The sequence below is a fragment of the Anabrus simplex genome, chromosome 1 (assembly GCF_040414725.1).
Source record: "Anabrus simplex isolate iqAnaSimp1 chromosome 1, ASM4041472v1, whole genome shotgun sequence".
NCBI classification, from domain to species: domain Eukaryota; kingdom Metazoa; phylum Arthropoda; class Insecta; order Orthoptera; family Tettigoniidae; genus Anabrus; species Anabrus simplex.
The window spans coordinates 394,174,705-394,200,848 of record NC_090265.1 but is presented as its reverse complement, the minus strand read 5'-3'; the positions used below and the strand labels follow the sequence as shown (position 1 = coordinate 394,200,848).

Below are 26,144 nucleotides of genomic sequence, written 5' to 3'. Positions count from 1 at the left end.
ATCTTGCGCCACCGATGTACCGAAATCCACCTTTTCCGCCACTGATGCTGTTGGGGTCTTCACCCATACCCTGGGCTTGGGCTCTCCATATTTGTGACCCCTGGAAAGAGGGTGACCCAGTATTTTAAAGCCCCCAGGAACTGGGCTGTCTGTTGGTCCGCGGGTTGTATTTGGTATTTCAACCAGTCCTACTGAATTGTAGGGTCTCCCTATCCGCCACCCGGGGACGCGCCTCTAGGGGTTAATAGGCTCCCCCGAGGGAGATAGATGTTTGAGATTTAATGTAAATTTAAGGAAATTTTAATGCATTTCATCATGCTTTGAAAATGTATACCAGGCATCAAAATACGTGAACAATGTTAATATTAGGGTGTAGAATTCAGTGAAGTAGAAAAAGTGCTTTATCATGTACCATTTACAAGATATCAAAAAAAAAAAGATATCCTAAAATTCTTACACTATGCAAATTTATGGAAATATGAAAATAATTTTATCACATACAAAAAGAATTGCCAGTAATAACAACAATTGTTGGAATACCGTACATATTATGATTTACTATCTGGAAAAAAAAAAAAAAAACTACCACGGGGTAAGACATCCCTAGCACCCCTACATGAAAATAAAACACAACCTCAGTGTTATATGGTATCAGATATATTGAATGCTGTGGAAACTTTATGATGTACACTGAAGAAAATGGAAATTGCAACACCCAGAAGGAGTGGTGCTACATTGCTGCAATTGAACATGCAGGACGAGTGTTCGGTTGTGATTCGATGATTACACTTTCAGGTCCCTCTGACCACAAGTTTGGACAACAATCAATACAGGATGTGCCCACCACGAGCTGCAATACATTGATGAATTCGTCGAGGCATGGAGTCAATAAGGCCCTGGATCGCTTCCTGAGGAATTGTGGCCCATGCTTGCAGTACTGCACGGGTCAGTTGTTCCAGAGTTGTGGGTGGCTGAGGACGGTTGGCCAGTTGTTGACCCATCATGTCCCACACATGCTCAATAGGACTGAGGTCCGGGGATCTGGTGGGCCATTCTAAGGTTGTGATGTCATGGAGAGCTTCTCTGGAGATGCGTGCAGTGTGAACCCGGGCATTGTCCTGCTGAAACATCCCATTAGCAATGTTCGCCATCATAGGGACAACCACTGGATTGAGTACCCTATCAACGTACTGTCGAGCAGTCATAGTGCCCTCAACAAGCACTAATTGTGATTTCAGATTAAAGCCAATAGCTCCCCAGACCATAATGCTTGGTGTTGGCCCTGTGTGCCTCTCGACAATAAGATCTGGGCGGCCCCTCTCCCCAGTACGTCGGTGCACACGATTCTGGCGATCACTGCGGGCAAGATAGAAGCGTGATTCATCACTAAAGACGACCCTATGCCATTCGTCGACCCACGTCGATCTTTCTCGACACCAGGCCAGCCTTACACATCGCTGTTCCGGGGTCAATGGAACACCTTCTGCAGGGACACGGGCTCGTAAGCCAGCTGCACGCAGGCGATTACCAACTGTTTGTTGTTTTAATGTGGGGTGCCACAGCTGCTCGAATTTGCGCTGCTGTTTTATGGGGTTCCATCTGGGCCATCCAAATGATGCGGCGATCCTATCTCACAGTTGTCTGTCGCGCTGGGCCTGTGCCAGGTCTACGAGTGTGGTACCTTCATTTGACCACTGCTGCCATACACGTTGTACCGTAGATGCCTGTCGGCCAACACGTGCAGTGACAGGCCTTAGTGATAATCCAGCCTCACAGCCCAATTATCCGAGCCCTCTCAAACGGTGACAGTTGATAGCGTGGGGAACACTTCACTGCACAGACTGCAAGTCAACTGCACTACACCAGAGTCCATATACTGGAGTTGATTCCTCCACGACCAATCACGTGGGGAGACCTGTAGCAACAATCCAACGGGTCTGAAACTTTGATCGTTTACATACTTACATGGCATCGTTCCGTATCTTAAAAATCAACACAAACGACCAATGCCTTCATGGTGTTGCAATTTCCATTTTCTTAAGTGTATTACATGATAATGTAATGATTGTTTTACTTGGCAACTTATCTAACAAGTAATAATGATTTTACATCTCCACTAATTACTTTTACGACCGGGCGAGTTGGCCGTGGGCGTAGAGGCGTGCGGCTGTGAGCTTGCATCCGGGAGATAGTAGGTTCGAATCCCACTATCGGCAGCCCTGAAAATGGTTTTCCGTGGTTTCCCATTTTCACACCAGGCAAATGCTGGGGCTGTATCTTAATTAAGGCCACGGCCGCTTCCTTCCAACTCCTAGGCCTTTCCTGTCCCATCGTCGCCATAAGACCTATCTGTGTCGGTGCGACGTAAAGCCCCTAGCAAAAAAATATATATATTACTTTTACGATTTTCGGAGACGCCAAACAAAACGTGCCATGCGTTAATAAAAAAATCGAGACAACGAATGTAAGAAATTAAACATTATGATAATAAAACGCATTACCGCCGCACCTGTAGATATCCATAAATGCGGCCAGCTTTCCTGTTTTTTATTTTCATACTTTCCGTTGTGAAATTTCGAGCGTATCCGGGCATTTGATAGCATACCTAACCTACACAATGTGGTGTCTCTTATCTCAATTACAGCTGTTTAGGTAAACTCTGATGTGATAAACGTAGAGAACAAGCGTGGAATATACTTAAAAAATAAAAGGTCTGGCTTTTAACAGTTGCAATTATCCAAAGAATGCTTCAAGTCATTGTGTATTACATTTGGAAGTACAACTCGTAACATATGCTGGTTATCAGCTGGTGTATTGGCACGCTTATTACAGCGTGGCTTTATTCAGAAGGGGTGGCTTCTGCTTCACATACCCAGCTGGAAATAACAGACACCATCTCCAGAAACCATTTGCGAATAGATTCTCACTTTTTGGACTCTATAGTCTGGAACGAAACTATTTCTAAAAGTTTCAAAAAGTCGCAATATTGAATGCTCTCGATGCCATTGCATGATTGATGAGATGACAGTGAAGATGACGTCATTTGGAATGACGACACGCCAGTAGAAGGGAAGTTGGTGGCCCAAGATGGTGATAATTCAAATGAAAGCTGTGATCAGGTTTACTGTGTGGTAGGCCTACTGCTCAGTTGTCAAAGACAAACAACTGACCATTAAGTTCTTTTGATTAATAACCCATAATATGATAATAAGATACCTTTAACCCTTTTCTCCTCAGGGTCAAATATGAAGCGAGACGAATCTTCTTAGCGAGTTTTACGACGGAATGCCCTTCCTGACATAAACCTCATCAGAACACTTAATGTGATGAAACGAACAACATGATAAAATAGTAACTAAAACGGACTATATTTACTTTATATGTAGGACTAAAAGTTGTGTGTTCAGCATTTATTGGTCTTTTTAAATTTAGAAATACTGCCTTCCAATGAAAATAGCTAGTAAAATGCAGAATACATTCATAAGTTTGTTAAAGAACAGTGTAGAATGATTACATTACAATTTATTGCTCTTTATAACCTAGAGGTCATGTGTTCACTGCACAAAATTTGAGGGTATCACATATTGGACACCCATTTACTTATTTTGGCTGTAAAAGTGGAAAAAAAAGGAGGGGATCTAATATGCGAGTAAATACGGTATTTACAATCACCTTTAACATCTCAGAAAGAAAAAAGTTCTTTTTTGGACAAGTCGTCTATGGTCACGCATTAAATAACTGTTTTGCAGATCTTTAAGAGGTGTCTAAAATTGAGTGAAATGTAATCAAAATCATGTTATTAAAAGTAATTATGTGGCTGTTATGAAAAATCCTTAAGTGACACTGAAGAACGGAATGTAGATTTGAACTCAGCACACCTAAGTCAGGTAAGATCACCGATTAAACCATTTACTGGAGGAAAAAATTATTTTGCAGGCCAGTGTTACTTGTTTTGTTCTATTTCTTTCATCTGCATACAATGCCCTGTCTGCATCAGTCCTTGTTTGGAGCCATTTCAGATACGCCTTCCTTCTACATTTACAAGAACCCTCACTTCATCATTCCACCAAGCTGTTTGCTTTTTCTTATCTTTACACACAGTTGTTTCTGGGCATTCCCTTGCTGCCACCCATTCTCTTTCGTTATCCTCAACCTGCGTACTGCCTATTGTTTTGAACTTTTCACTAATCATATCCATGTACTTCTGCCTAATTTTCTTGTCCTGGAGATTTTCTGCCCTTATTCGTCTGCTGACAGATTTCGCTTTCTCTATCCTAGGCCTAGAGATACTTAGTTTACTACAGACCAGCCCCTACCCTCTCAGTTGTAACCTTATGCTTGAAGAATGTATTCTAGCACAGAATCCAGTAAAAACCAAACCAAACCCCATGGCGCAACAGTCCTGAAGAGCCGTGGCCTACCAATCGACCGCTGCCTAGCCCGAAGGCCTGCAGGTTATGAGGAGTTTTGTGGTCAGCACGATGAATCCTCTCGGTCGGTATTCTTGGCTTTCGAGACCGGGTGCGCCATCTCACCCCAGTTGTAATCATGTAGGCTGAGTGGACCTCGAACTAGCCCTCAGAACCAGGGAAAAATCCCTGGCCTGGCCGGGAATCAAACCGAGGGCCTCCGGGTAAGAGGCACCCATGCTACCCCTACATCATGGGGCCATCACAGAATCCAGTAAACATTTCCCATTCCTATTAGCTTCCATATCTTCTTGACATTTACCCATCACCTTTTCATTTCCTTCAGTTATATTTCCAATTCTTTTACTGTGGAACTTCGATTATCCGTTCTCGGGAACTACGTATTACCAGATTATTCCTTCAGATTACGTGGTCCCGCAAGCATCCTAATTAAATCACGTTGTAAAAATTCAGTATTATCTGTTCCTCGAAGAAATGATTTCCCAGATCAACTGTTCAGAAATTTCATTCCCATCAACGCTAAATCCTCGATAAGACATTTTTCAAGAAACTGTATACCTATGGATCTTGGCATTAACGTCCCGTCATTGCTATAATTAGAGCAACACCAAGGGCCGCTTTTACTTGCGCATAGTATCACTATGTTAGATACAAAATAGGTTTGTGATTAGTAGCAACAGAGTGCGCTGTCGGCTTTTACAGTACCTGTGATTAGTACCCCTATGTGAGCGACACCATGGTTCTGGCTTGCCTATGATTAGTACCCACTATATGAGGAACACCACAGGAGAGTACGAGTCTCTGTGGTTAGTACACTTACGTGATGAACACCATAGGTTTGTGTTGCCTGTAAATGGCACCGCAATGTGTGAAACCCCATAGGTCTGTGTTACATGAACGTATTTCATTACCTTTGAGTAGTACCATAATGTGTGGAATACCGCGAGTCTACGCTACTTTCTATTAGTACCGCAACATGACAAATACCATGGTTCTACTTTCCTAGCGATAAGTACCTTTATGAGGGGTCGATTACTTGGATTTTGGACTCCTTTAGAGTACAAGCATCATCGATTCAGTATTGTGCTATAGAAGCCGTCCCTTGGTTAGTAATACTATTGTTCTACGTCAATTTCTGTGAATGTGAGGCATAGCGGGTCGGATCCACTGATTGTTTTATATTCATATCCATCCATTCATTCTTCGTCCTCACGTTTTGAATTCTGGTCAGTGGAGGATTTTGGACTTTAATTTGTCATTACATTTCGTCTCATTTCGTACTATTAGGAGCCAATGACCTAGATGTTAGGCCCCTTTAAACAACAAGCCTCATTATCATCATCAGATCTGGATACGAGTTGGTGATGGGCCCTTTTGGATATGGAACAAGAAATGTAGAGGGCGAACATATTCTAAATCTGTGTGTAATATTTTTAATAAAAGATACATTCTCTAAAACGGGATAGCCATAAGATTACCAAATATGGCTGCGATGGGAAATCAAAGACAGTTATTATGTTATAACTGATAAATTAATTGGAGAAAAAGTGAGGGATACGAAAGTTGTCCCAAGTGAAAGCTTGGATAGTGACCACAGACTTCTAGTAGAGCACAGTTAAAGCTATGCCTGCAGTAAAGAGATTGCCAAAGATAAAGGAATGGAAACTGAAAAATGAAATCAAGAGGGATTTTCAAAATTTGATAGCGACTAAGTTGCCAAAATATGGGACAGGTAGTGTTGATGAAGAGTGGAATGCATTTAGAACAACAATATTAACTGTGCTATTGAGATATGTGGTAAAACGAAAGGTAAAATCAAGGAGAATGAAATAAGTTGGTGGAATGATAGAGTCAAGCATACAATTAAAGAAAAAAACATAGCATAGAAAAACAAAGATGTTGGGAGACATAATTAGGCTCAGGGATTGTACCAAAGGATGACTGGAAAAAAGGAATTATTATACCATTGTTTAAAAATGGAAGTAGAAGGAAGTGCACCAATTATAGAGTCATCACCCTTTTGTCACATTGCCTTAAGATAATGGAGAAGATTAGCCTATAGAACAGAGACTGAGAGCAATAATGGAATATTATTTTGAAGAGGAACAACATGGATTTAGAAGAAATAGAGGAATCACAGATCTAATTTTTTCACTTAGGCAGCTAATGGAAAAATTTTGGGAAAAAGAGAAGGGTCTTGATAATAGTTTTTCTGGATTTGGAAAAAGCATATGATAGGGTGGAGAGAGAAAAAATATGGGAATGTTTAGAAAAACATTACATGCCAGAGGCACTAATTTAAAAAATTCAGATGTTGTGTGAGGGGTTGTGAAAGTAGTGTGCAAGTAGGAGATGGAAGATCTCATTTGTTTAAAACTAGAAGAAGTGTCCAACAAGGAAGTTTTCTTTCCCATTTGCTCTTTATTTTACTCGTGGATACTATTATAAAGGAACTCAAAGAAATAGTTAAGGAGGATCTTAATGCATTTGTTTTTGCTGATGATGTTGCCATTTGGAGAGAATCTGAAAGAGATGTTCAGAGGAGACTGGATCTTTGGAACACCAAGTTGAAAGAATATAAGTTAACTGTGAGCAAGAGCAAAACAGTGGTAATGAAAGTTAATAGGACAAATACACCTTGTAACCTCACCCTCGAGGGGAGAAGTTTGAATGTGTGAATACCTTTAAATATCTGGGTAGTACAATGTCAAATGATGGAAATGCCAAGAACGAAGTGTTGAACAGGGTGCAAAAAGAATCCAACTTCTTCCATCAAGTACGAAACATAGAATGGGACAAGGGATTTCCTCAGAGGGATAAACAGGCCCTGTTTAACACTTATATCCTGCTCATCATGATATACACCGACTTAGCAAATGTCATGGGATAGTCACCTAATAGCGTGTGGGGCCTCCTCAGGCCCTGCAAACTGCAATGAGACGCTGTGGAAGTGAGTCGACAAGTCCCTGGTGGTCCTCTGGAGGCAGCTGACACCAAATCATTTGCAAAGCGGCCGCCAATGCTGGTCTTTTCGTGGGTGCAGGATCCATGGCACGGAGCCTGCATTCCAGGACATCCCAGATATGCTCGACAGGGTTCATATCGGGGCTCCTGGGTGGCCATGACAGTCGTTGGACCTCCGCTGCATGTTCCTGGAACCATTCCCGGGTGATGTGGAAGCGATGTGGCGGCGCGTTATCATCTTGAAACACTGCAGAACCGTCTGGGTGCTGGAAGGCCAAAAATGGGTGGAGATGGTCTCCGAGCAGCTCAACATACCGCCATTCAAAGTCTCTTCCAGAACAACTAGGGGGCCCATTCCCTACCAGGAAAATGCACCCCAGACCATAATAGAGACACCAGCGCCCTGGACCACACCTTCAAGGCAGGCGGGATCCATCGCTTCATGTGGCCTGCCCCATTCACGGTGCCTCCCATTGGCATGGTACTGTTGAAATCGTGATTCATCCGACCATATCACGTTACGCCATTATTCCAGTGTCCATCCCTGGTGACTGACGACAAATGCGCGTCGTGGCCAATGACGTTGGGTTAACAGTGGCACCCGTGTGCGGCGCCGGCTCCCATACCCCATAGAACCCATGTTCCTATGGATTGTCCAATGGGAGACGTGTCTAGCACAGCCTGTGTTGAATTGAGCCATGATTTGTTGCACGGTTGCCCGTCTGTCACTATTGACAATCCGTCTCAGATGTCGCCGGTCACGGTCATCGAGGGTGGCTGGATGGCCGGTCGTTCGTCTGTTGAGGACGGTGACACCCGCATTCAACCATTCACAATACACCCTGGACACGGTTGATCGTGTGAAACCGAATTCTCGCACCACTTCCAAAATTGCACTTCCCATCCGTCGGGCACCGACCACCATACCCCGTTCGAACGGTGTCAGCTCACGATGACGTTCCATGTTACACCTGTCACATGCACAGCCACTGCTCCTGTACAACTGCTGCTGCCACAGGGGGCGTGTGGTGCGCAGACAACACACCTGCGCATCAGTGCTCCGCTATCCCATGACATTTGCTCAGTCAGTGTATAGCCTGGAGAGTTGTCATACATAAAAGAGAAGTAAGTCATCTGCAAGCTGTTGAAATGAGGTTCCTTAGATCAGCTGTACAGAAAACAAGGAAGGATCAGATACGAAGAGACCTGCAGGTCAACCTGACCATGGAAGAAAGGCTGAGTATTGCGAGGCTGAAGTGACTAGGACATGTTAAGCGGATGCAGGAGAGACTAACTCCAAGGAAGTATCTTGAAAAGATCATTTCGGGAGGACGCCCTAGAAAAAGGTGGTTAGATCAGACAAGAGAAGACCTAGAGAAGAGAGGAGAAGCATGGGATGCCCTAGAGAAAAAAGAAGCATACCTGGACCATAATAAATGGAGGCACATCGTTCCTAAACATCCTGCCCAGCTCGCTGGAAGGAATTCATAATGATGGTGGTGATGATAACTGAATCACTGCTTAGTCTGATTGCATTGTTGAAATTTGTGTAATAGTTTTAATTTTTGTCTTCAATAATACTGGTGTATGTAACTTTATCAGAGAAGACTAGATCCGCTTGCTCTTGCTTTATGGATAAGAGTTGTTCAATAGAAACATAGGCTGGTGTCTAGAAACTGACCCTGTGAATTAGAGATGGGGAGATTCTAAACAAGTGATTCATAATGAATGAATCATTGCACTGAACGATTGAACCATGATTCATGAACAAAATGAATCGACTTGTTTGTGAATCGAGAGATGGTAGCCACAGTTCGTTCCTTGGTTCCTCGTTCGTTCTGATTCAAATCACCAAATTGGGTATCCACCATTTTTGAATCAATGACAACTTATGAAGAACGACTCTGTTATTTTTATTTAACGTGAAGTAAAAGTCTGGTTCACAAGTCAAATACTCCTAACCTAACCTTACCGGTATTTTTTTTTAAAAAATAAGAACCGATCATGTCATTACAAGTGACGCACTTCACAGAACTGTAATATACACTCATCTTCCTGCTCATTGCGAAATGTTAGGTTAAGTTTACTTCAAGGTCCCCATTCTCGTTCAAGTGAACTACTGTAAACTAATAGTGTGGAAGATGGCCACAAAAATGTTCATATCTACTACAAATTTCAAATTTGATTGTCGTATAGTTTCGAATGGTAGCTACTTAAGTTTGGAAAGGATTAGTCGGACAGTTGTGTAGCATTTTTCGACTGCAGTCTGTAAGAAAGGATATTACTCTTGTTAAAATGCTAGCAATTACCTTGAACATTTCGCTTCTTGTAACTTGTAAAGCAGTAGCTGTTATAAATAACATAACGGAATGGTTCATCTGTGTCCATGATTTCGTTTTTGGCTCTCCGTCACGTGGTAATCAAATGAACGTATCAAATGATTGAATCATTTTGGTGGATCGATTCAAATGAATCGGTTCTTCAAAATGAATCAGACTGTGAATGTTTTGGACAACATACACTAAACCATGATGGCAGCATACTGATGACAGTTGGAAAGAGTATATAGATAATCATCCCCCACTGTTCAGGCATGCTGAACAATTTTCTATAGAAGGATGCTAGTTGAGGCACTTTTTCATAACATCACAAATTGCTTGATCGGTGGTGAAACTCTTTCACTTTAGGGCCCTTTTCATCAGACTAAATATATGATAGTCACAAGGGAGAAATCTGAGTTATTAGACGGGTAATCCATAAGATCCCATTGTAGCGTTGACACCGTGTAGGCATGCAGTTTTTGGCAGCGTAGCCACATCTCCTGACAACTTTCTCAGCTGTTTTCTGATGGCCCTTCGGAATTTCTGTAAGATGCACAATAGCATTGAGCATTGTCTGGTAGCTACTTGAAAATGGGCTCATCATATGAACATAGTACTTTGTTTTTAACATGTGCCTCTGTACACAGCTTATATTTGGCCAAAGATTTCACTTGGTGAAGCACCTTCTTTGCACAAGAATTGAATCATGTCTCATTGTATAGTACATGTTTGGCTGTATCCAGTACACACATATGCTGCTTCAGCCTCCTCCTCTATTCAGCAGACTCATGTGTTAGACTGCCGGCCCCGCAGTGTAGGGGTAACATGCCTGCCTCTTACCCGGAAACCCTAGGTTTGATTCCTGGCCAAGTCAGAGATTTTTACCTGGATCTGGGGGCTGGTTCGAGATCCACTCAACCTACGTGATTACAATTGAGGAGCTATCTGACAGTGAGATGGTGGCCCTGGTCTAGAAAGCTAAGAATAACGGCCGAGAGGATCCATCGTGCTGTTTGAAAAGTTTTCCTAAGTAGCACACATGAACTAGATATCAATTGTAACACATGAACAAGATATCAGTTATGGCATTCTTGTTGCTTTGAGGTATATATATATATACATTGTACAGAAACGCTGGTCCAGGATTGGTTTTGAAGTATTTCAAACTTTAAAATTCACGCCACATGCCAAGCGAGCAGCCAGCTACAGCAAACATATGGCGAGTGATGTAGGATCCAGCTCCAACTCCCCAAGGCTAAGTTACGTCATTCATCGTAGTTTCAATACTTTCTACCCTTAATGACTTGTATATTAATTATGGTACAGATATGAGAGTAACATCACCGCACACCCCTTTTTATAATACCTCCAATACTACCAAATTTCATCAAAATCCACCACGGATTAAGAAAGTTATTGAGAGGAATGGAACAACTGCCATCTCCGTGACTTCAGTATAAAAGAGACGTGAGAATTAGACACAAATTAATTTTGACCCACAGTCGAACCAGTACAGTTGACTGTTGGTGGTTGTCAATGCCACGATATGTTGAAGTTAAAGAGTACAGCAGAAGTCTTTGATACTCTGCAAAAATCTTGTTATATTTCTCTGTCTACAGAATTAGCCGTGTATTTATCGAGTGCGATACTTTGAACATTTTCAAGCGACTAAAATCTGCTGTATCACAACTTACAATTCTTACATTCATAAACTGTGCATCGATACTTCGAGTTTTCATGAATAAAACTTTGAAATACTAGTAACTTTCTTAACTTGATAGTGGTAGTCTGTGTGAAGTAGTTTCACATTATTATTTTGTGAACTCAGAACATTGTGTGAACGAAACCGATTTTTACTATTCAGAGATTGAGTTAACAATATTATTCTACATCTTTAAACACAATCTTGCAAGTGAATGGGACTAATTTTGCTCAATAGTTTGCATTCTAACAGTGTCGTATGTAAATGTAAAGGTATGTGTGAACGGGACTAATTTCACACGTTAGGCCTTTTACTTCTAACACCCAGTTGAAGTGATTGTCATTTACTAAGTGTGAATAATATTCCTACGGCATCTAGCAGTGTTCATTTCAATGAATAAACTCTCCAAATAACTGTAAATAGAATCAAAGTGATCGTGAAATCCTAGAGGACACCAGCGTTTGCGTCCTCAATTCTCCAAACATTTGGAGCACTAATTACCTCTGTATTTTTGTTGCGTAGTTTCACAAGTGCAAATGTTATTAGCAAGTGTGCAAATTTAAATCCATTAAAATTCTACTGCAAACTCTTGTTTGAATACTTCAATTTTTCATCTCAAGTTAGAGACTAGTGCAGTTCACTTTAAAGAAGTGTCTCGTGTCTGATTCCATTGACATTCAACATGAAATATCAGCATTTATTTAATCCCTTCATAGGAATAGTGAAATCAATTATAAATTACACCTCCTTACTCGTCTATCCGGCAAGTCCAGGGGACTTATACATGTGCTTGCTCCATTATTCCATGTGAGCTAACCCTGCAACTTGAACTCTGAGACCTTCCAGAACATCTGGAACTTCAAGACCGTCCAGAACAACCCTCGAGGGATTGGTACATGTTTCCATGGTGCCGAGAGATGTTCCATGGTGAGGACGGGAGCAGCAGTGGTTCGACGCGGGACATCGCCAGCAGCAGGATGAAAGCACATCAAGCCTAGCTAATCTCCAACTATACTGAGGTGATATAATTATGACTTTGTTTAATAAATCAGCGGTTTAAAATAGACATGAACTTCATTCGAATTAAAACCCTCACCCTCTCTACCCGCTCCGATTTCATGCAACGTATACCCCCTGCATTCATCTCATGCCCTTCAAGCTGTAAAGTACGGGCATTTCCTTGTACAGAGAGAAGAGTACGAAAGTGGCGTCCAATGTGACAGGGGCTCGATTCACTTGGAGCAAATGGTATAAAGTGTCTCAATTTACTTAGAGCAATCATACAATAATCGAGAGAACTTTCAAGTTAAAAACTTTGTGTTTTCAAGAAGTTAACAAATAATAATAATAATAATAATAATAATAATAATAATAATAATAATAATAATAGGTACAGTATTAGTGTAATTTTCAAAGAACATTGATAAAACTGTAACTTAAAAAATTTTCTGTGAGAGGAACAGAATGGCATCCATAACATGTCAGTGATTCGATTTGGATAGACACTTCCATAAGTGATAGACTTATTTCTTTTAGAACAGTGATTTACCAAGTGAACTTGTAATTGTAAATTTCAAAGTGCAAATAGACATATAAGGCACAATGCTAAGATAGTAACTCAGTATTGAACTTTGAATTTTTTCTAGTATAAATAATTATCAGGTTAAAGGGTGTTTAAATATTTGAGTGAATATTTCTAATTGAACTTTAAACTATTGGACATTAATGGTAAAATTAAGATCTTTTACGCTCAGGTAAAAATAAGGGAATTGTACCAGATAAAAATATCAAATGCAAAATACAGGCATTTGTGGAGTTTGAAATTGAAGGTGTCCAATTTCAACACATATTTTTAGTATTAATTCAGATGAAGTTCGTCATATTGGGATTTGATTTTCTTATAAAGTATGGGGGAATAATTGATTACTCTACCAATGTGATAAGATTCTTTGATGTCAGCTCTGTAGAGTTGCAGTTGGTTAATTATGAAAATATGAGGTGCCAGGGATTTGATACCCCAGTAGAGGAAACCGAAGGCAGGATGAGCGATGCTCTGCCTATCAAAGATGCTCACTATGAAGGGCGTAGACCTGATAAAGTGGGACACACAGAGGGCTAGGAATTGCCCATCACTGATGATGATTATGACGTAGGTTGTGATTAGGCCTATTTTGCTTTTCTCACCAATGTGGCTGAAAGCCCAGAGTTTGATTCAGAAGTGGCAGAGGTAACACGAGAAATCTTGAAGAATTACTCAGACATATTTAATGATAAACCAGGGGTTATTAAGAACTTCAAGTGTTATCTGAAAGTTACGGACAATTCTCCACATAAAAAACGACTCTACTCAGACCCTAAAAGATATCTGGATGAAGCTAGGATGTTAATTAAACGAATGGAAAGTGATGGCATAATCTTCAAATGTGTCACTCCATTCATTAATCCCCTTGCAATTGTCAGGAGACCAAACGGCAGCCTATGCATATGCCTCAATGCTCGGGCATTAAATAACAGATTACCGGGCGAGTTGGCCGTGCGCGTAGAGGCGCGCGGCTGTGAGCTTGCATCCGGGAGATAGTAGGTTCGAATCCCACTATCGCCAGCCCTGAAGATGGTTTTCCGTGGTTTCCCATTTTCACACCAGGCAAATGCTGGGGCTGTACCTTAATTAAGGCCACGGCTGCTTTCTTCCAACTCCTAGGCCTTTCCTATCCCATCGTCGCCATAAGACCTATCTGTGTCGGTGCGACGTAAAGCCCCTAACAAAAAAAAAAAAAATTAAATGACAGATTAGTCTTAGAATATGACCACCCTCCTTTACTTCAGCATGCCATAAGGAAGTTTCATGTGATGAAACTCTTTTCAACCATGGATATGACTTCATCCTATTTTCATATTTTGCTAGATGAAGATAGCCGGAAGTTCACTGGATTTATGTTTGAGAATATCATCTATGCCAAATTTTGTCCTCTTTTCATAGGACTCTTGAAGATAGCTAAAGTACTTGACAACGCAGCTTACAAAGTTAATAAGCTGGATGGTGGCGTTAAAGGAACAACTCGGCAAACTTGAAGAAATACTTCAAAAGGGGAAATTGAAGAAAAAGAAAAGGCTATTGAATTTTGTTTTCCCTAAGGAAGGGGGAGATGTACCAGAAACGCTGATCCATTATTGGTTTTGAAAAACTTTAAAATATGCATCGCGCGCTAAGTGAGCAGCCAGCTACAGTGACCATGTGGCAAGTGATGTAGGAGCAAGCTCCAACTCGCCAAGGTTAAGTTACGTCATTCATCAAACTTTCCACTCTTTTACCATTAATAACTTGTATATTAATTGCGGTATGAATATGAGAGTAACATCACCGTACACCCCATTTTAATACCCACAATACTATCAAGTTTCATCCAAATCCACCACGAATTAAGAAAGTTATTGAGAGGAATGAAACAGCTGCCGTCTCCGTGACTTCAGTATAAAAGAGACATGAGAATTGGACACAAATGAGTGTTGTCTCATAGTCGAACCTGTATAGTTGACTGCTGGTGGTTGTCAGTGCTATGATATGTTGAAGTTATAGAGTAGAAGTCTTCGGTACTCTGCAAAATTCTTGTTATATTTCTCCGTCTACGGACTTAGCCATGTAGTTAACAAGTGTGATACTTTGAACATTTTCAAGTGACTAAAATCTGGTGTATCAGAACTTACAATTCTTGTGTTCATAAACTGTGCATTGATACTTGGAGTTTTTACAAATAAAACTTTGAAATACTAGTAACTTTCTTAACTTGACAGTACTAGTCATCATCATCATCATCATCATCAGTGTTCCATTTCAGTCGCCCGAATGTGCTAGTCTTCGTGTGAAATAGTTTCACATTATTTGTGAACTCAAGATATTGTGTGAACAAAATCAGTTTTCACTATTCAGAGATTGAGTCAACAATATTAAACACAATCTTGCGAGTGAACGGGACTAATTTCACTCAATAGTTTGCATTCTAACGGTGTCATATATAAATGTAAAGGTGTGTGTGAACGGGACTAATTTCACACATTAGGCATTTTACTTCTAACACCCCGTTGAAATGATTGTCATTTAACTCAGTGTGAATAATATTCCTATGGCATCTAGCAGCGTTCTTTTCAATGAATAAACTCTCCAAATAGCTGTAAATAGAATCAAAGTGATCTTGAAATCCTAGAGGACCTGAAGAGCGTTTGGATTCTCAATTCTCGAAACATTTGGAGCACTAATTACCTCTGATTTTTTGTGTGCTTAATTTCACAAGTGCAAGTGATATTAGGAAGTGTGCAAGAAAATGAAATGGCGTATGGCTTTTAGTGCCGGGAGTGTCAGAGGACAAATTCGGCTCGCCAGGTGCAGGTCTTTTGCTTTGATGTCCATAGGCAACCTGCGTGTCGTGATGAGGATGAAATGATGATGAAGACGACACATACACCCAGCCCCCGTGCCAGTGAAATTAACCAATGATTGTTAAAATTCCCGACCCTGCCAGGAATCGAACCCAGGACCCCTGTGACCAAAGGCCAGCACGCTAACCATTTAGCCATGGTGCCGGACGGGAAGTGTGCAGATTTAATTCCATTAAAATTCTACTGCAAAATCTTGTTTGAGTTCTTTAATTTTTCATCTCAAGTTAGAGACTAGTGCAGTTCACTTTAAAGAAATGTCTTATGTCTGATTCCATTGACATGCAACAAGAAATATCAGCATTTCTTTATTCCCTTCATGGGAACAGTGAAATCGATTATAAATGACACCTCCTTACTTGTCCATCCTACAAGTCCAGGGGAATTATACATGTGCTTGCTCCGTTATTCCACGTGAGCAAACCCTGGAACTTGAAGACCGTCCAGAACAACCCTTGAGGGATTGGTACGTGGTTCCATGGTGTTGAGAGATGTTCCATAGTGAGGACGTGAGGAGCAGTGGTTCGACACGGGACATCGTCAGGAAAGCACATCGTACCTAACGAATCTCCAACTGTACTGAGGTGATATAATCACGACTTTGTTTAATAAATCAGCGATTTAAAATAGACATGAACTTCATTCGAATTAAAACCCTCTCTCTCTCTTTGTACATTTCATGTACCATACACGCTTTGTGTTCATCTCATGCTTTTCAAGCTATAAAGTACGGGCAATTCCTGGTACTATATATATATATATATATATAAAAACAAGATGGACTGTACTATTTATTTTCAAATTAGACTTCATTCAGATGCTTTGTCTTGTTATTGATATTTAAGGTTTCTTCCTTCAAGGATGTTGCCTGTATTCTGGTTTTAGCAATAAATAATTATAACTGCCATTGCATTTCTTCTTTTCAAATAGTTGTTCAATTCATTTGACTATCAACTGAGTATATTTTAAGTACCTACTTTATTAAAAGACCTTCATTTTGTTTTGTTAAGTTCGAATCTCTCCCTATCTGTACTGAGAAAACTTGTAAAATTATCCCATCTTCTTTTGGCATAACATCTATTAAATGATCTGAATCATTTCTTTAAGTTATAGTTTAATTGCTTCCAGGTGCAAGCAGTGTTGAAATTGTATATTCTGAAGATCAGATGAACAATAAGAAACTTAAGTTAATATGTGGTCCTGAACCTCATCGTAAACTTGCTAATTCGTGGATATCAGCTATTCACCAGGTATATAAATGTTTACATCATTTTCTGTTATGCCCTGTAATATTTAGATAGGAAGTCTCCATCCTCACCGTAAAAACTCCCTCAGTTCATATAAATCTTTTGTACTCCTTAGGCATTCAAATTGCTTTATGAACGTCAGATGGACAACCCTTGAAGACTGTGACTGAGCGAAGATGGAGAGCGTTATGTACCGGTCATACCAATGCTTTCCAAAGCTTTTTAGACTAGTTACGGTATTGTAGTCTTGTCCCATTTGTATCGGTGAACAATCTCCCGAGGTAAGGAATTTATTGCATTTTTTAACATTAGCAGATTTAGAAAGAAATAATGTATGGTAATGTAAATTACTTTCTTGCTCAGTTGATGTTCTGTATTTGCATAGGACAGCAACTTAGAAATTAGCAGTGTCTGATAAAATATTCTGTATGCCTTAATTATTCAGTTATTGCGAAGAGAAGATATTGTTGGAAAGAATGGAAACCAAATATTTATGGTAGCCAAAATTAAATGAGGAAATATAAAGGAATTGATGCAGTGAGAATTTTCTAAGACTGTTAAAGCTGGAAAAGTTATGTCTCACTGTGGAAACTTGTTTGAACCATGACATTACTAACAGGGAACATTCCCTTCAAGCCAAGATCCTTTCAGATTATACTTGATACAGCAGTGCAATGAAATTTGGCATGTAAGGCTTTCATTTGCTTGTTCTCTATGTACCATACATTTGGGAGAAAATGCAGCATATAGTGAAAAATCCCACAAAATGGCAACTTTGTCAAAGCATTTATTTATTATTGACAGATTATAGGACACAATGTGAAAGATTTAGTTCAAACATATTTCTTTGCACAATATGGTACATTTCAGTATCTTCATTGCTTGTAATTTTCCCTTTGTTTTAGCAGATCATTTGAGTTTATCATTTAACTCTGAGTCTATATTATTTGCAAAATAAAATAAAGTTGTATTTCATAATTGAACATTTGCTTTCAACAGAGAGTTTGTAATACAACTGTGAGTCACTAGAGCCCTGTACTGATGGAAGAAAACCTGAAGTCTACTACCCCAATGTAAGCTTGTCTTCATCACTGTAAAATTAGTATGATTTGATACATGTTGAACTTGGCATAAAACTGGCCTTTATGTCAAGTTTGAAACTCCTCTTGCACTGGTCAGATAGGACAGATCTCAATGGTCAGCTTCCATGGGTTGAAAGTTTCGTTCTGGATTTTCAGTGCATATAAGAAGAGAAGTTGCATCCATGAATGAGAGAACTAAAGCACTTGCCTCATGTGCACACCCATTAAATGGATATGAACCTGCCCACCGAAGATTGAGGTCTAGGAGGAGTTTCCTGAATACAACCGAAGATTTAAACGAATCTGCCCAATCCACACGGTTGAGATTATGGAGAACTAGAAATCCTCAACTTGCTGATTGGATGCTACCAATTGAACATCTCCCCCCAGGACACGAGGAACATTGGTCTACGTGGAAATCGCTGAACAGGCTTCGCACTGGGGTTGGTAGATCAAGAACCAATATGGTAAAGTGGGGCTTTCCTGGCACATCCAGGCAATGCGAATGTGGTGAAGACCAAACCACAGCCCATTTCATGAACTGTAGTAAGTGTCCTTTAAGATGCACAATAGAGGACTTGATGGCTGCAACACCTAATGCCCGTGATTTGGCAAAATTTTGGGCAGACACTATTTGATATGTATGTCATTAAGTACCATTATGCAATGTAAAATGTATGCTTCTGATACGAATAAATAAATAAAGTGCATACTGTTTTTGAGAAGGGAAGATGGCTAAAGTAGTTGGTCATATTTTGTATTCGAATGCTCTGACTTCTCCTCTTGGATTGTGTACATGCTCAGAATGGGCCCTGTCGCATATTAGGGTGGTACTCTGTAAGTGAATTATCAGTCTCACAGCATTGTAAACTTTGTTCTCAGCATACCTATCATGTTTCTAGAAGAAAGCTTCTGATAATATGCTTATTAGGACCATTGCCATTGCTGATTCATATCAGTGTGTGATTTTCTTTTTCATCAGAGATCAAAATCCATCAAACTGCAGATAGGGTTATTTTGTGATTGGCATGAATTCATTGTTATCATGATTGAAATGTTCTTTGTCACATGCTGTTATTATTAGTATTTCTCACATAGTACAGGGTCTTTATTTTGAAGGTGTGCAAGTTAGACATGATGCTAATTGTACGGTGACCTCACCCTGTGCAGCCGAGTGAGGTGATGTAATTTTATTATTTATTTATATCATGTCAGAAGCATACATAAGTTTAAAATTAAAGATAAGGAAAAACATAAAACATAATATAAATACTCCAATGGCGAAGAGCCACATTAAACTATGTGAGCCCAAAACCTTGCAACATCAAGTGCATTTGGCTTCGCTTTAACCAGGTCTTCTGTTATGCAGCTGAATGGGCATGAACTGCATTGCAGCAAATGGGCTGTGGTCTGCTCTTCTCCACATACACACAAGGTACTGTCCACTTCGAAACCCCATTTCTTCTGGTTTACCCTGCACCGTGTAACACCAGAGCGCAGTCTGTTCAGTGCTCTCCAATTCACCCAATCTATGACATGGCCAGGAGGGAGTTCCTCTTTTGGGGTCATCCATTGACTGATCCTCGTATGTTGACTCCTGACGCGCCATTCTTGAATTCTTGCTTGCTGCGCTGTTCCTGCAAGTGTTTCGGTTACTCTCAAGAAGCTTTTCCTAGACTTAAGCCGCTGGCGTGGTGGCTCATATCCAAACAAAGGGTGGGCTTCCGATGTCAACACCTTTCTCTTTTCTTTCTTGGCTGCCACTTCACGGCGAATATCGGGAGGTGCTATCCCTGCAAGGCAATACACTTTTTCCAAAGGTGTAGGTCTCAAACATCCATTAATAATGTGGCAGGTTTCGTTGAGTGCTACATCAACTGCTTTGGTATGGCAAGATTTGTACCACACCGGGCATGCGTATTCAGCTGCGGAATAGCAGAGCGAAAGGGCAGATGTCCTCACTGTGTCTGGTTGTGCTCCCCAAGATGTTCCAGTTAGCTTCCGCACAATATTGTTTCTAGCAGCCACTTTCTGCTTGATGTTCAAACAATGTTTTCTGTAGGTTAAGGCACGATCCAGAGTGACTCCGAGGTACTTCGGGGTAGGATTGTGTTGTAATGCTATGCCTTGCCAAGTGACCTTCAGAGTTCAGGAAGCTTCTCTGTTGTTTAGATGGAAAATACAGGTTTGCATCTTAGTTGGGTTTGGTGTTAGTTGATTCTTCTTGTAATAGCCAGCAAGAGTGTCTAGAGCTGTGGACAATGTTTGTTCAATCGCCTTGAAGTTATCCCCCTGGGAAGTGATGACACAATCATCAGCATAGATGAAACTATTTGTCCCGGCAGGAAGAGGCTGATCATTTGTGTAAATATTGAAAAGCATTGGTGCCAACACGCTTCCCTGAGGTAGTCCGTTCTTCTGTATCCTCCACCTGCTTCTTTTTCCCTGGAACTCAATGAAGAAACTTTGATTTTGAAGTAGGTTTCTAATGGCACAAGTCAGATGGAAGTCCTTTGTCATGCTGTATACCTTTCCAAGGAGAATTCGGTGATTAACAGTATCATATGCTGCCGAGAGATCTATAAATGCAGCTCCTGTGATTTTCCGGCTTTCAAAGCCATCTTCTATGTGTTGACTTAATTTCAACACCTGCAATGTGCAGCTTTTCCCTCTCCTGAATCCAGCTTGCTGTGGAATCAGAAGTGGCTCGATTTTGTCATTCAACCTATTGAGGATTAGTCTCTCCAGAATCTTAAAAAGATGGCATAATAAGGAGATTGGCCTGTAGCTCCTAGGGTCATTTTTATCTTTGCCTGGTTTTAGAATGGCTATGACCCTAGACTTACTCCATATTTTAGGTATCATGGAAGACTGAACGCAGTTATTCATGAGTTCTAGCAACCAGCACTTCACAGTAGGACCAGAGTTCTTAATTTGTTCCATTCGAAGGTCATCGAGTCCTGCTGACTTCCCAATCTTACACTTACTGAGAGCTAATTCCAGTTCAGTTAGTGTGAAATGCTTAGATAACTCATTGCTCTCGTCTGGTTGTCTGACTATAGGATTCCTCCCTACTTTCATGGAAAGCTTTGGTTTTCCATTAAGCAAAAGTTGGTGTGCTATTTGATCTGCACTCACATTGGCACGTGTGTTACCTTGCGTAGGATCATTGCTCAAGCGTTTTAAAAGTCTCCAAGCTTCTTGACTGCTCCTACCCATATCGACTTCAGACATCAACTTCATCCATGTCTCCTTAATGTTAATATGTGATAAATGAAGTCATCTTATTCTTAAGCAAGAATTGTCGTTGTTGCCATTGCTGTAATAATGTGAATAATATGACAGATTATAGGACACAATGTGAAAGATGTAATTCAAACAGATTTCTTTGCACAATATGGTACATTTAAGTATCTTCATTGCTTGTAATTTTCCCTTTGCTTTAGCAGATCATTTGAGTTTATCATTTAACTCTGAGTCTATATTTGCAAAATAAAATATAGTTGTATTTCATAGTGTAGTTTCTGTATGAGTGCTTGAAGCACAGTGTTTCTTAAAATATGTTTACATTAGAACCACACACACTGCTAATCAGCACATGGGAGTAATAAGGGACATTTTCGAGAATCATGTGATTAACTGGCCGGCTGCATGCCCCCCCCCCCCAAATATCCCTGTGATTATTTCCTGTAGGGGATGTTGAAAGGCAAAGTTTATGTTACAACACTTACACAAGAGAAGAACTACAGGAGAACATTTGGCGAGTTATATTGAACATCTGACTGGATGATATTGCTGAATATCTGCAGACCTGTTTAAGAGGTGCCAAACATGTTTGAGAGCTAAAGAACAACACTTTGAGCATCTCTTTTAATGCCAAGTAAGTTTTATTCTCATGTTTTCATCAGAAATAGATTTCTGTGGCTGTTAATAGATGTTGAGTATTGCGCAGATCCAGTGCGCATTTCTGCAATGCTGCAACTTACAGTGTCTTGCCTGGTCTTGCTGCTGTCATCAAATAAAGACTATTTTAACCCAACAGCAACCCGTCAGAAGGACATTTGATTGCTTTCAAGTCTTGCAAAAAGAAAAATGCAAGACCGTAATGGGACACATGGCCCAGTACTTGGAAGGATGATGATGATGATATTTGTATTATGAATTTAATTTACATAGTGTTAATGAGGTTACTTTTCAGTAGTTGGGACATGAACAGCAGTCTTGAAACCCATGATGCATATACAGTACATAGTATATCTACTAACGTATATGTCTGTAGTGCAGGTGTGCGTTATAATCATCATCATTTCCATTTATTCAGATTCAGCTGAGTCAGGGCAAAAATATTTCCTCTCCATTTTGATCTGCCTTTGTCCACTATTCCTTTTTGATTATGGTACTGTTTTAGAGTCCAGGTCCTGTTGCTGTATGCTGTTTCTTAACTTCATATACAGTATACAACAGTTACAGAGTTATTTTGGCATTATTATTTGTTTATTCATTTAAAGTCCAAACTGTTTCTATCAATATCTCTATCAAAGTAATCTTTCTCAAAACCATCTTTGAACTTCATAAGCTGACTGAGTTAACACAAATGACACATGCTATACTACCCTTTATGACTTAGTCCAGAATTAAGAAAAGAAAGAAAGAAGAAAAGAAAGACACACAAAAACCCTCCCTTCCTCTCTCGCAACTGAAGTATTGTACACATGCATGGTCTGCTAGCAGGGATGCGCACGCACACACACACACACACACACACACACACACACACAAAATGAAGGCTAGGGTCAGGGAACAAAACATGTAATGGCTTACTGCACCATTGCATTCCCCCTTGTGGTGAATGAGCTGGGAGCTCGTCCATAGGAAAGTCACAGCGTTCACCAGATTAAAGCATATCTGATTGTTCTGTGTTGGCCTATTTACTAGTGTGGGTTGTGAAATCATCATCTATTAAACAGTTTCCTCCTATTAGCGAGAAGCTACAGAAAATTACAGGTTAAACCTGAGTTTAGATAGCATAGATGAAGAACAGGCTAGTGAACAAGAATTGGGACATCAGTTCAATGCTCTGTTTGGACCAGAACATTATATTTGTAATATAAATATCAATTATCTGTTGCCATTATTAAAAATATATTGTTTAAAGTAGACTGATAGGATCACCTTGTAATACTCCATTGCACTGTTTAACAGGATCTGAATTTGTTTTGCCATCATGAATTCTTACTTCATTTTTTGCTAAAAGGTTCAATGGATTTTCATGACCGATCATGTTTTCTAATTTTGTAATCAGTATGTAAAAATGAAATCTTACCTTTCTCCCTTTGTACTATCGAGTAGTTACCCATCTGAAGTCGGGTGTGTTCAGCCGCTGTTTCCAACTGTCCCAACATAGTGGTACTGAATGTGTAGATATATTACTTACTACTTTGATTTATTTGTATGCTGGTTTGTAATACATACACCTTAACAGTTACCATTTATGTAGATAATGCCTAGTATAACTGAAAAAATATTTCTTTAGTACAAATTTGTGTCTACTTATTGATTCTTATGTTTGTTTGATTTTATTTATTGTGCCAATACATAATATCTTCTCTATAAATTCTTCAGTGCTATGTGAATAATATGGAGTTCCTGAAGTTATGAGAAAAATAAGATATGCCATAAATATGTGGAAATATATGTGCCAAAATTGGTTGCTACTACATGTATATTTTGCTCTTCTTCAAAATGAATCTGTTTTGGTATACTGTGATTCCATTACAAAAGGTTATTTATTTTAAAATTCTTGGCTGCTCTAACATACTGACTGAAAAGAAGTCCTTTCATTCCTTTCATTGTTATGCATTCTGTCTAAAATTCCACAAATATCAATTATCTATTGTCATTATTAAAAATATATTGTTTAAAGCCCATGTACAATACATCACATAGATTTCTTGCAAGGCTATCTTTGTGTCAGAGAGTCTGTAAGGAATGAAGCTCTTCTTTCCTTTTTTTATTTTATGGTTTCATAGACATATCTGATTTTATACCTAAATGAGGAGCAAAGTAAAATGAAAAGTAATCTGGAAACTGTTTTGTAATTCTTCATTGAACCTTTTTGTGTTATTTGGTTAAGGTAAGGTAAGGGTTATACTGCCCGAAGGCAGGTCCGAACTCCGCAGAGGTGTTCCTGAGCCGAGTTTACGTGCAGTAGGGTGGCCAGTTCCTTCCCGCTCCTCCATTCCCTTACCCCCCACCAATAGCGCGTGGCAACCCATCCAACTCCTGACCACGCCCAATGTTGCTTAACTTCGGAGATCTCACGGGATCCGGTGTTTCAACACGGCTACGGCCGTTGGCTGTTATTTGGTTATTAAGTGATAATCTTTAACTCTTGATGTCTAGGTGGGTGCAGGAAATACCATATCAGATTGGCCAATGTCTGGAATATCACATTTATAGATTTTACATACATTAAAAATATGAGATGTTCTGGCTGTTACCGTGTATAAAATTAAACACAATTGCACAAATGTGCAAAGTTTATTCCTTGATGTAGTCTTATCAGTGACTTTACTCTTTTTGCGCAATTGCTGAAATGATATCGTTCACCCTGTTTACCGCCCAGGGCACACATACAGCCTACAGAGGGCTCATGGAAACCTTTTCACATGCATAATTTATGATGAAAGCTGCAATTTTCCAGTCTGTTTATTGGCTCCTTAAGTCATTCGGTCTAGTCTAACTCCTGTTGATCATAGCTTCAGTGGAGTAGAAACTTAGATCTATTTCCTCTCTTTTCCTTCTTCCCAATTGTAGTAATTCTGCTTCCTGTTTGGTAGAAGGTAGCTGCAGTCTAAGTCTATATGAAAAGGCTCCTGTGCCAGTACATATGCCATTGTAGATGGTGCCATTTTTGAAATGCCTAATGTTGGTTTGAGAAATCTGGCTTTCACGTTCCCTATGCAATTTAAATAATTTAAGATTAGTTCCAAACCATAAGTGATTACTGGAACAACCTTTGCTTGTAAGAGCAACATTGGTGTGGTTAAAGACAGTTTTGTAGGGTCATGTATGTCATAAATATTCCTAATGACTGCCGATGCTCTTTCCCTTATATGGATCGTAAATGATATTGACGTTGGCTGAAATGTGATGGAGAGGTATTTAAAGGAAATCACTGTCTTCAACCTCTCTTCTTTGTATGTTATGCCATTGCCTACTGGTAATCTTCCTCCCTTTCTGAAAACCATTTGTACTGTTTTGTCCAGGTTAATTTTAAGTTTGTTGTTTTCAGCATATTTTTCAAGGTTGTCCATAGCTGCTTGAAGATAGTCTTTTGTTAAAATCTATGACTAGGTCATCGGCGTATAGGTACAATTTGGTTGAGTTATGAATTACTTTTGTAATGTCTGCTGTGAAGATATTGAACACTAACGGACTGATAGGATCCCCCTGTAATACTCAGTTTCACTGTTTAACAGGATCTGAAGTTGTTTTGCAATCTTAAATTCTTACTTCATTTTTTTTTGCTAAAAGGTAGTTTATTATTACCTTCAATGGATTTTCATGACCGATCATGTTTCCTAATTTTGTAACGTATGGACCTGTTCAAGGAGTCGAAAGCTTTCATGAAATCAACAAATGTGGCAAAGAACTTTCCTTTGGATAATCTTACTGCGTCTTGTCTGTTGTCCAACAGGTTCTTAACGGCGTGAAGTATTCGTCGTCCTTTCATAAAACTGAACTGCTGCTCCGGTAAATGGTCCCAGGTTAGGATGCTTAGTTTTTCAGCAAGAATTTTTGAGAATACTTTATGTATATTATTTTCTAGAGCAATGCCTCTATACAAATTTCGGTCCTCTCGATCCCCTTTTCCTTTATATAACGTTTCGATAATAGATTTTCTCCAACTCTATGGAATAATTCCTTTTTTGAAACAGACATTAAATAATGAAGTCCATATAAGT

General features: G+C 39.8%; 1 protein-coding gene across 3 annotated transcripts in view; it reads left to right on the top strand.

The window, feature by feature from the left end:
• Positions 1–26,144, top strand: part of LOC136866522 (zinc finger FYVE domain-containing protein 21) — a 126,168-nt gene that overhangs the window by 47,270 nt on the left and 52,754 nt on the right. For 2 of the 3 annotated variants that reach the window (XM_067143582.2, XM_067143573.2), the window contains exons 7-8: positions 16,977–17,098; positions 17,211–17,765. The exons of the other annotated variant lie outside the window; for it this stretch is intronic. In XM_067143582.2, the coding sequence (XP_066999683.2) occupies positions 16,977–17,098; positions 17,211–17,252 (164 nt within the window). In that variant the 3' untranslated portion in view covers positions 17,253–17,765. Of the gene's footprint in view, positions 1–16,976; positions 17,099–17,210; positions 17,766–26,144 lie in introns of those variants that run through there. 3 annotated transcript variants of the gene reach the window in all.